The sequence below is a fragment of the Eleutherodactylus coqui genome, chromosome 1 (assembly GCF_035609145.1).
Source record: "Eleutherodactylus coqui strain aEleCoq1 chromosome 1, aEleCoq1.hap1, whole genome shotgun sequence".
Lineage (NCBI taxonomy): Eukaryota > Metazoa > Chordata > Amphibia > Anura > Eleutherodactylidae > Eleutherodactylus > Eleutherodactylus coqui.
This window is the reverse complement of record NC_089837.1, coordinates 100,982,986-100,995,415: the sequence shown is the minus strand read 5'-3', so window position 1 is coordinate 100,995,415 and position 12,430 is coordinate 100,982,986. Positions and strand designations below refer to the sequence as shown.

General features: G+C 42.0%; 1 protein-coding gene across 2 annotated transcripts in view; it reads right to left on the bottom strand.

Annotated features, from left to right (window-relative positions):
* LOC136623923 (glypican-5-like) overlaps positions 1 to 12,430 on the bottom strand; it is a 256,681-nt gene that overhangs the window by 175,760 nt on the left and 68,491 nt on the right. The window contains exons 4-5 of one of the 2 annotated variants that reach the window (XM_066598219.1): positions 3,690 to 3,814; positions 3,287 to 3,346 (exon numbers count right to left, since the gene is read on the bottom strand). In XM_066598219.1, the coding sequence (XP_066454316.1) occupies positions 3,287 to 3,346; positions 3,690 to 3,814 (185 nt within the window). The remainder of the gene's footprint in view (positions 1 to 3,286; positions 3,347 to 3,689; positions 3,815 to 12,430) is intronic. The other variant, XM_066598220.1, reaches the window with a different exon arrangement.

The window sequence follows — 12,430 nt, the reverse complement described above, 5'->3', positions numbered from 1 at the left end:
GAGGCCACAGCATCTCCGCCCATTCTACTGGCATCGGCGCTCACATCTTGGATACCATAATGCCAGGAATTCAGAATGCTGATGATACAGCCTTTGATTGGCAGGCAGCGGTCACCTGATTTCCGCTGTCAACAGAAAGCAGTAGAATTGTGGGGCTACAGCGCTGGATCTCCAGGATAAGTACTATTTATTTTAAATTATATGGATTTAATTTAAAAAGTTAGCTTTCAGAAACAAAAAAAACTTTAATCCAGAACCTAGGCCAGACCATAAACTTAATCTACAAACCAGGCCAGACCATAAACTTAATCCAGACCCCACACCACACTGGAAACGTAATTCAAAACCCATTCTACAAATTCTAGAAATTCAGTTCCCAGACTGGACCCTTGAATTCAAGCCATAGATCAGCCCCAGAATTAATTTAGACTGCATATTAGGACTCCAAAATTAATTCAGTATCCAGACCAGACATCTAAATTAATTGTAACCCCAGAACCCTAAATTAAAGTTTTGCTTAAGAAATGAAACTACTTGCAGGAAATGTTCTAAAGTAAATAAAACAAAAACAAAACAAAAAACATTACTGATTTGTTAAATCCATACCATATACTTAGGCCGGCTGCCCGGGAGCAGGAGCCGCCGCCGAATCTCTGCCGGTCAGCCCTATCTAATAGATAGGCTGACCGCGGAGAATCAGGGCATTTTGCAGCATGCTGCGAATTGCCCGCTGCGAGCGGAGAATCGCAATAATTCTCCGGTCATGGGCAGGTGCCGGAGCTTTCCATAGCAATGCTATGGAAAGCGTCAACCGGCGTGATTCGCCAGCGGTTTACAGCCGTCGAAATCACTGCCGTGGACAAGAGGCCTTAGTTATAAACCGATGCAAAAGGGCAGGCATATAAACCATGGGGGTTACATGGTTTATATACCTGCCCTCTTGCAGCAGTCTATCAGTATATGGCCCTTTATTAGTAAGTATATGGCCGCTTTCCATGAACCCTATAGCTACACTACTGTACATTCCCATGTGGCTATGATTTTACTTGAAGGGAACCTGTCACCTGCCTAAAACACCATAAAGTATGCTATGGTGCTGTTGGGCAAGGTAAAACAGAGCCGAGTGCTGTATTTTTCATACTTGCTCCCTTCCTGGTTCCCACAGTGCCGGCCTGTGAAGTTGGTGCACCAGGCCAAAAATCGGACTACCGTGTTTCCCCGAAAATAAGATCTAGTAGAGGTTATGCTGAAATGCTAATTAAAATACCTCCCCTGAAAGTAAGACCTAACTCTGTCCCTGCTGTGTGAGTCTGCTGTGCTGAGCTCCCCCTGGTGGCCAGAAGCTGCAATACAAGTGGTCCAGGAACTGCTGTGGGAGATCATCACAGTCTCCAGACAGTGTGTGGGAGCCAGGTACTTTACAGCCCTTACTTTCTGTGGCCCTGTGTGACTCAAGCAACCAGTGTGTCACTTTGATTCTTTAGGGGGTGATCATTACAGTCCCCAGACAGTGTGTACATGGAAATAATGGTAGTAACAAGAAATTCTTGATACGATTCACAGTTTGTCTGGTTATGCTGGTTTGTGATGACAACTACTGCGCAGTATATAATAAATGTTCATTTTTTTAGTTCAACGTTAATAGTGAATTCTTCTTCATGAAAAAATAAGACATCCCCTGAAAATAAGACCTAGCGCATCTTTGGGAGCAAAGATTAATATAAGACACTGTCTTATTTTGGGGGGAAACAGTATTTTCAGAGTCCCATGCATTCACTCTGGGCATTGCAGGAACAAAGAAGTGGGTGCGTATGAAAAATACAGCACCTGTCTCCCTGTTACCTGCCCTAAAGTTAAATTTTTGGTGCTTTAGGCAGGTTACAGGTTCCCTTTAAAAGAAACCTGTCATCACCTATGAGCACGATAAGCTAAATTATGGTGCTCATAGGGTAGGCCCCAACATAGTAACATACATAGTAACATAGTATGCTAAGCTAAAAAAAAGACAATTGTCAATCCAGTTCAGCCTGTTTCTAACCCCCATGTTGATCCAGAGGAAGGAAAAAAAAACAATGAGGTAGAAGCCAATTTACCCCATTTTGGAGGAAAAAAAATCCTTCCCAAGTCCATAACAGCAGTCAGACTAATCCCCAGATCAACACTCTTCAGAGAAAAGTTCCTTCCTGATTCCAAGTCCAGCAGTTGGAAGGTCCTGCTATCAACATCCCATTGTATTTAAGGTCTATATCCTGTAATATCATAGTGCTCTAAATAAACGTCTAGTCCTCTCTGGGACTACACTGATTGGGTGCTCCATAAGGGCCCACACAACATTCCTGCAGAGAAGCCGCTTGCTGAGCTAGTTGGAAAAGAAATACCAGTAACAAATGGGTCCCCTATAGCAACCGGCTCCCCTATCCCGTGCTGTCACCCATAGAAGTTGGGACACAGTGGACCCATCTGCGCAGGCTGAGCATGCACTCCCATCGAGAACAGTTTGTGTGTACACACAGTCTACAGAGTGGAATCAGTGCGCGTAAACTTCCATGGCTAACAGCGCGGAAACGGGGAGCCGGGCGAGTATAAAAACTACATCCCAACTTCTCGGAACCTGCTTTTATGAGCACCATAACTTGTTTTATGGTGCTCACAGGTGGTGACAGGTTTCTCTTAATATCTAAAGTTTCCCTCATTGAAGTCTTGTTTTGGAAGTAGAGTACCTACAGAGCAGTGCTTGCCAACCTACAACGGTCCAGCTGTGGTGAGACTACAACTTCCAGCCTGTCTTCACAGTTTGGAGCTGCATGAACCATAGCCTTATATGATAACAGGGTGGGACCAGCAATGCGTTACTGGGGAAGTTCAAAGAACAACGTGTCCTTCGCCAAGATGAATAGACTGCTGATCTAGGGCATATAAATGTCACTAATTATCTTCATGTTGACACACCGGCAGACACATTCATACAGAATGGACCACTGTAAGATCTGCTGTGTACATTTACATTACTGTAACATGAAACTCTTCATCCCATTGCCGAAAACGAATTCTCAGTCAGCTCTAGAGGAAAATATGTACCTGTCTACTAGAGATGAATGCATTTTACATATTAATGCTGCACAGCTGGATCAGCCGGGCCCTACATGGAGACAAGCAGCAGCCAAACATAATGTTATTGTCCAGCAGGAGGCTGAGGAGCATAAACATTCCTAGAGGAGCAACCAGAAGGGCCAAAGGGAGATGGAAAGATGGAAAGCAAGCAGCCATCCCATGGGGAATATCTTACCGAGAGATCCTTTTCAAACTGGGTGGCTTGTCATTCTTCGAAGATTTCAGAGGCAGAGAGCTGGAGAGTTCAAGGTGGAATAAAGAGCACCACCCGAGAGAAGGGAAGCAGTGTATCAGGCAAAGAGCAGGAAAAACAAAGGAAAAAGTTAATCAAATTAAAAAAGTGTATTTATCTCATTCTACATGCACTGGCAAAAGCATTTGCAGATGGAAGAAAATGAGGGTTCGGAGATCATGCACAGCAGAGTCAAAGGTGGAGGAGAATCATTCATAAGGGGGTTCAAGAACAATGATGTAGAAGAAGTGATATACTGTACAATACAATGAGAAAGACTTTGAGGTATAGATCTTGAAGGACATGAGAAACATTGCCCGAGTTTTTATGATGACTTCCAGAATACCTTCTCAGGTGTCCTAGAGAGCGAAGTTTTGCAACTGGAGGTATTTCCACCACTTCTTCTTTGATGGTCTTTTTCTCAGTATGTTTGAAAGGACTTTCTTGTAGTTCACCACACACCTTTTCTACCTACATGGGAGCACACAGGGTATAATGAAATACTGCAGGAGAAAACAACCATAGCAGATAAGAATAACTTTTCAGTTCACAACCAGGCATGATATACTGTACATTTACCTCCAAGTATGTATCAAAGTGCTTCGCTTTACATACAGTAGTGTGTATTGACCATGAGCTACATCATGTCTATGATCTGTTTGTAGCCTTGTGTGGTGCCAAGTGTTAAGGCAGCAGTAATGCAGTCCTTAACTCTCACTCATGACCTGAAGGTTACAAGTTCAATCCCCACATGGTTCAGGTAGCCAGTTCCAGATTGACTCAGCTTTCCATCCTTCCAAGGTCAGTAAAATGAGTACCCAGCTTGGTGGGGGGTAATAAATAAATAAATTACCTGAAAGCACTGCAGAATAAGTTGGCACTACACAAATAACAAGATTTAGATTTATAGCACCTTCATCTGCCCTATCTTATTGTATGTCTATTGTGCCAGCAAACAAAATATGTTTTATTAAGAGTTTTGTTCAAAATTTCAAATGTTCCTTAAAGTACACGGTTAGCATGGTTTCCCGCTTCTTAGAGGAACCAGATCATGGGGGGTGGACACTAAGCCTGGATATGTATACAGGCTTATAGAAGGAGACCACAGTGGTAACAACATTGCCATGTGTGTGAGTGAAGTCTTTCAGGATCTGAGGACATGCGTCCACAATGTACCTTAAGCCATGAAAAGTACTGGCTTGTTGCTGCTCTACTATCTTTCTATGCAAAGGTATGTAATGGCTCCTCTTGCCCCCATACTCCCGTGAGTGACCAATCCAGATAACCTGAACCCACCGTTCACGCTCAGCTTCACCGTTGGTGCATGGGTGGATTCTTCACTGCTAATTCATTATCTTTATGGGGCACTTATGTTCTATCTCCTTTTCATTCTGAGTATCTACTAAACCTTTGCCTGATACCAGACATGAACATATTTAATTCTCCTATATATAACATTCTCTGGTACTTTAGACGCAAAGCATAATACACGCTAAGGTTCAGTTCACACCTACGTTGTGAGGGATCTGTTACCTGACAGCTACCAGTGGCGTCCAAGAGTCTCCACTAACTTATAATAAAGTCCATCCATTTCGCTTTTCTATTTTTTACCTTCAAAAAGCATTGAGCCTGTGTCGAAGGTTGCTAACGGAACCGCCGCCGAAAATGTGAACATAACCAAAGCCTTTGTTCTTTTATGTGCCTGCTGTGCTGCATTTTGAAAACCCGAAATCTCTCCAGAACAGTCAAAAATAGATTAAAGATGTACATTTCTGACTGGTAATTTTATCAGGGTTTTTACATTGAAACACTGAAATGTTTTCAGTTTAAATATCCAATAAAATGAAATCAAAGTACTTTTATGACAACGAACTCCATTATCTATTCCAACTGAAGCTTAAAATGAGTATAAGAGGTGTGAACACTCTATCAGAGTTATCAGGGAATTGTAGCCCCATCTAAAATTGTTGGTGATTATAACTGTATCACCTAATCACTTCCTTAAAATGTTAGAATAAGACGTTTTGTGTGAAACCTCTGTTAGTCTCCAACTTTGCTGAATTCTATGTACTTAAGAGATGGTATTCCCATCACAGGAAGATATCCCCCACCTTCAGCTAGTGTATCTCCATCAGCAGTGCCATTGAAATGGAGCAGAAAAGTGATGGCACTCCATTCTTGGGATCGGTGGGTGTCCAAGTAGTTGGTTATCCCCTATTCTGTTGATTTAGAATAGCTGGTGGGACAACCTTTTTAACTAACACTATCCTACCAAAAATAAGTGTACTAAAAGTTGTATTTACTTACATATGTTAATACTTAGCTGGCCTCTTTTCGCCCCAATGACATCAGATACTCCCTGTGGCATAATTTCTACTAAAGTCTGGTATACTTCAGCTTGCATTTCCCTTCATTCATCCAGCAAATATCTGGTGAGTTCACTCAAAGAAAGTGGACACCGTTCATATTTCCTGAACGACGTTCCAGTTCGTCCCAAAGATGTTCAGATCAGGACTCTATACAAGCCAGTCCAATCATGGAACATAAATATCCTCAAACCAATATAAAACAGTGTTAGATTTGGGATGAGGCCCGTTGTCTTGTTGGAAGCATGGCTGACCATTCCCAGAGTATAGTCACATTATTGGAAGCACATTATTGTCTAGGATATCCAGGTACAACTCCGTGTTCATGGTCCTTGTCACTACAACCAAGGGACCAAGACCATGCCACATAAAACATCCCAGGACCATAACAAAACCTCTGCCGTATTTCATTTTTTGGAACAACACACTCAGGCAAAAGGTGTTCCCCAGGCTCCTCCACACTCAAGTCCATTTGAAGATGGAGTAGCATGATTCATAATACCATAGAACATTCTTCCATTGCTCAACTGTCCAATGACTACGCTTCTTGCAGCATTGTAGACGGGCCAATGCATTTACTTGGAGAGAATTTGCCAGACGTTTGCAGGATAAATTGAGGGAAATAACAGCTGAAGTGTAGTTAGTATAAAGTATGCCACGGAGAGTATCTTATGTCATTAAGGCCAAAGGAGCCCCAATAAGTATTAACATATATAAATAAATACTACTTTTGATTTTTGCTCAGGTGTCCACTTACTATTTGTAGAAGAGTTTACATAGAGCCGCACACATGTGTAGTCTTCTCCTCTCTTAGGCCTCATGTCCACGGGGAAAATCAGGCCCGCTACGGATTCTCCATGGAGAATCCGTAGCGGGTTCCTCCTGCCCCGCGGACATGAGGCATAAAAATAAGAATAAACTTACCTCTCGCCTGCTCCGGATCTTCCCTTCGCTGCGGTGTCATCTTCTCTGCGTTGCGGCCGGATCTTCTTTCTTCGGCCCGGCGGATGCGCAGGGAACGTCGGTGATGTGCCCCGTGCATGCGCCGGCCCGAGGAAAAAAGATCCGGCCGTGACGGAGAGAAGATGAAGCCGCGGCGAAGGGAAGAACCGGAGCGGGTGAGTAAATTCTGATTTTTGTCTCCCGCGGGAGACCCGCATGAAAATGGAGTATGGTCCAGATTTTTTCATGCTCCATTTTTTTTAAAATCACTTTTATTGACCATCCGCGGGTATTTATCTACCCGCGGGTGGTCAATGCATCCCTATGGGATGCGGATCCGCGTGCAGGAGAAGAGTTAAAATCCGCTGCGGATTTTAATTCTTCTTTTGCCCGTGGACATGAGCCCTTAAGTGTAAAATAAAAGAGATGGGGACTCCCTTACTCCCTATCGGTGGAATTGACAATGAGGCCCTTGAACCAAAAAGGTTTGTACTACCCTGACTTAGAGTATGGTGCATCAAAGTGGCAAATTTTAACAGCACCTAAAAATAAGATAATCTAAAACTGCTATCTGATGTACTTCTGGTTCTCAATGGCAGTAGACTCTGGGCCTTTAAATCGAACGTCTTTGTCCAGACGTCATACTGAGACCAAATTCTAAGGGCCCATTCCGACTGTATATTTGGGCTGGGTGCTGTTTGTGTACTCCATGGACATCACACAACCCCATAATAACCTAAGAGGCTCTTCACATGAACGTTCTATCACATGAAGTGATGGTCTGTGAAAAACAAAAATTCTAAAAAAATTAATAAAGCCTGATCATTAAATCGGCACCCACCCAGAAACACCGGGGTGAGTGCAGAAACGCTACTCCGACCCCCGTGTAATGGCCAAAGCTACTCTCATTTAAATCAATGGGACCCCAGCTTGCAATTACAATTGCAGCTCTCATTAATTTAAATGAGACCTGCACCTGCAATTACGAGCGTCGGCCACTACACAGGGGTCAGAGCAACGCTTCCGCCCCAACCTGGTGTATTCCAGCAGGCGCTGTCTGGATGACCCTTTTAAGGTGCAAGATAGATTGGTCCCTAAGGTGTTAAAGGGACTTTTAACCCCCATAAACTGCATTATGGGGCTCAAAGATGAGGAAATTGGGGTCCAGGAAGCCGTGTCCCCCATTCCAGCACTGTGCCCCGATAAATCAGCACACGCACTCAGTGTGACTCTTTTACGAAGGCTGTGCGTGTGCATCTCTTATAGAACTCTATGTGATAGCACATAACATAGCCTTCTGAAAAGAATCATATAGTGTGTGTGTGTTGAATTATTAGGGGTAGAGCGCTGGAATGGGGGACACCGCTCCCTAGACCCCTGTTCTCTCACCTTTGAGACCCATAGCATAGTTGGTAGGGTTCAAAGGTACTGACAGGTTCCATTTAATCTCAATCCCCTCTCTCCTCCAATCTGTAATATAGTTATACTCCTAATAGTTCAGGAAGCTGAGATCTGGGCTGCTATATGTATGCAGCATCACTGTAGAGAACTCCATACACCTACCTGTGACATTCGGGGGAGGAGGTGAATTGTCTTTTATGTGCCCCTCTGAGGATGACTTTGGGGAGTATGGGATGAGGGTCATTTGCAGTCAAGCCTGAACTTTCTGATTTCACTTGCGGTGTACTTTTCTGTACAGAGCAGTAGAGTTGGAGCAAAATTGTAAAGGGTGTTCCTCAAGTGATGAAATTATACCTGGGTCTAAAATTACCCAATTTACAAATTCTGGCTCTGGCATAACAGCAAAGTAAAATGTCTTTTCTGAACGAGTCCAGCACACATCACTCCAGTCTTATGGTTTTCTGTTTCAAGATGATGGGAACTGCAGTCATGAGTCCCTGCGGTCACATCAAAGTAGCACCTGCACAAACCTCAGAAATCAGATCCCTCCTGCAATGGGAAATGTAAAGAAACAGAACACTCCCTGGAAGGAGCCTGCTAAATTCTACCAGTCAACAGAAAATAGAAGTGAAGCTTCACCTTTTAGAAATTGAAACATGTTAGATGAAGTTTTCCATGTTATTATCCAAGGGGGTCTGAGCGCGAGGACCCCCATCCTGAAAGGGGGAGCTTTAGATCTGCAGGTAATGTTCCAGAATTTCCAGCTTGATTTTAATGTGAGGAGTGTGCTGGAAAAATTCTTACAGCAGAGCTAAAAATCAAAAAAAAATTATTTTTTTTTTGTAAAGAGCTGGCTGTAGTTTTTATTGGTATCATTCTGAGCTACAAACAACTTTTGATCACTTTTTAATTATTTTTTTGAGTGGTAAGGTGACAAAAAAACTTCAATTCTAACATTTTTTCTCAATTTGTTCACTGTACAATATAAATAATGCAATATGTTAAACATTTGGACTTTTTTGAATGCTACAGTATCAATTATTTTTTATTGGTTTTTTTTTTAACATTTTTCGTCCCCGCCTTCCATGAACCATAACTTTATTTTCTGTTATGAGGGTTTGTTTTCCGCAGGATGAGTTATATTTTCAAATAGTACCATTTTATATGGAGAAAAACTTTGAAAACATTTTTAAGTAGGGAGAAATAAAAAAAAATTGCAATTGCGCTGTTTTTTTTAGGAAGTTTTGTTTTTACAGAGTACACAGTGCCAGTAAAAAAATGACATATGAACTTTGTTCTATTGGTCAGTAAAATTATGGCCATACCGAGCTTAAATAGTTTTCAAATATTTTTTCTACTATTAAAAAGTTACTAAAAATTTTTCTTAAAGAAATTTTTTTTTTCTATCACATATTCTGTGACCCGTAACTTTATCCTTTCATCAATTGGGTTGTGAGGTCTCTTTCTGTGTGGCGTGAGCTGTAGTTTTTAGAAGTATCATCTTGGAAAACTGCTATATATTGAAATTTTTTGAGAGTCGGGATAACAGAAAAAAACCCACAATTCTGGCATTCTGTACTTTTTACAGCCTTCACCGTGCAGGATAAATATTGAGATATTTTAAAAGCTCAGACTTTAATGTACACGGCGATACCAAATATGTTAGGGGTTTGGTTTAGATTTTTTAATAGGAAAAATGGGAAAGGGTTCTTTTAAACTTTTAATATTTTTTTTCTGTTAAAAAAAACTTTACTAAATCTTTTTTTAACACTTTTATATGGACTTGAACTTGCGATCATCTGGTCACTTGTATATTTCAATATTACAGTATATAAAGTTTTAATCTTGTCTGTGAAACCCTTCATAGGCATGTACGCCTGGCAGCCATGAGGGCCTTCAGTAGGCACCGGGCTGTCATACTATCACATGGGTACCCCCCAACGCACTATGGGGAGTGCCAATGGGACGCAGGAAAAATCCTCCTTCCGCTGACCGTTTACCGCGACATCCAAAAGGTTAACTGCCGCAAACAGAGCTACCTCTGAATGTGGCAGCTGCCAGTGTGTTAACTGTCAAACAGCTGATAGCCACCAGGTATGGAGCAGACTTGGCTCTTCACGACCGCATGATGTATATTTTTTAGTTAAGAGGTCAGGAAGAGGTGAGTTTGATATGAAAAAAATGAGAAAAGTGATGGGATGTACTTCTAATATTTTTTATACTATTTTAGAAAATATTTTAGAAAATCTATTAAAAACTTATCGATACCTTGTACAATATACTGCAATACTTCATGCAGGCTTATGTGTCTTCACAAGGCCCCAGGTTGTCATGGCAATGCATCGAAACCCCTCGATTATGTTGTTAACCAGCTGTATGTGGTGACATTCATGAGACGTATGGCACTACGTTCGTCCATCACATCAAGAGTTTATTTTCTAATGATTAAAAGTGTAACCAGGATAACTTTAACGTGTTTTCAATCTTTACAAGGTTTTCATCACAGCACAGAAACGCGTTAGCAGTTATCATGAATTTATGGACAAATGTAGTGCTGGTGCCAATCTTAGACCCTGGGCCCTAGTGCTTCCATGCCACATGGTGATCTTGGTGATTAGCATTCGCGGTAGTGTTCCTACAGTCGCCGGTTGCCTCCGTTCTTACACCACATGTGTAATGACATTCATGTGTAATTATGTTATGTAATCATGGCAGCCATTCGAGGCTTGCAGATACGACATTTGTGGTATAAAGTCATGTGGCTGTGATGTCACATCATCACATACAACTAATAAACAAGAAGGACACAGACAACTTGAAATACAGTTTTTATGGCCATATAAAAAGTATTTAGGAATTTTTTAAAAACCGTCAGGTGGGGGTGGGGAAGGGAGGTTCTTGTTTTGTGTAAAAGCTAAAAAGGCTCTCTGGGATTTTGATATTGAATCTGTAATCTCAGAATGTATTATAGCTCTATTGGTTGAGGTTCGGCCTCTTGGATCGTGCCAATCTACACAGTGAAGGGCCACAGTGCTTACGTGAGACGATCCTATGGGGAGGACATTAATGTTAAAGTCCCAGATGCCCTTTAATCATTGTATAATGACTGTTATTCAACTCTCTTACTGCATAAATTTCAAAGTTAGCAAAACTCTGCAATTTGCACCAAAAATTTTAAATTTGTGCACATAAAGAATTCAGTGCAATTAGCTAAGTATTTTAACCCTTTTGCAACCACAGACGGTAAATTTACGTTGCTGCTGCCTGGGGACTCTGTCGGTGATTGCAGCCGCCGACAGCAGGTAAGACACTTGAAACAGGCTGCTACTATCAGCCTGTTCTGGTGTTGTCATCGGGACCTGATTGGTTAAGGTCCCGATGATGTCATCACTAACTTTTCCAGCATGTCAGCCTATCTGTCCTTCGTCTCTCCTGCTAGTGTGAAATCGAAGGAGAGACAAGGAAAATGTAGTATGTAAAACACAAAAACATTAACCCCTTCCACACAATAACCTCACATGAACGTCTATTTAGTTAGTATAGGTAATTGTATAGTATAGGGGGCATTTTGAATCAATTATATTGAACTACATAACATTTATAATAGTATGTTCACACAAAGTGGATTTTAGTGCAGATCCACACCAAAATCTGTATCAAACTCCACACCAGTGGTGTAATGTGGAATTTGACGTAGAAAATCTGCACAAATTCTGCTACGCATGAACGTCCCCTTGCATTAGTTTATCACATTAATTGATATAATCAATACCATGTATATATATTAAAATTATACATTAAAGGGGTTGTCCCGCACCGAAACTGGTTTTTTTTTTTTTCAATAGCCCCCCCGTTCGGCGCGAGACAAACCCGATGCAGGGGTTAAAAAAAAAAAAACGGATAGTACTTACCCGAATCCCCGCCCTCCGGTGACTTCTTACTTACCTTGCGAAGATGGCCGCCGGGATCTTCACCCACGGTGGACCGCAGGTCTTCTCCCATGGTGCACCGTGGGCTCTGTGCGTTCCATTGCCGATTCCAGCCTCCTGATTGGCTGGAATCAGCACACGTGACAGGGCGGAACTACGAGGAGCAGCTCTCCAGCATGAGCGGCCCCATTCTGAAGGAAGAAGACCGGACTGCGCAAGCGCATCTAATCGGGAGATTAGACGCTGAAATTAGACAGCACCATGGAGACGGGGACGCCAGCAACGGAGCAGGTAAGTGAATAACTTCTGTATGGCTCATAATTAATGCACAATGTACATTACAAAGTGCATTAATATGGCCATACAGAAGTGTATACCCCCACTTGCTTTCGCGGGACAACCTCTTTAAATATAAAAGAAGATTGAATGCAATATATGTCAACATTTTA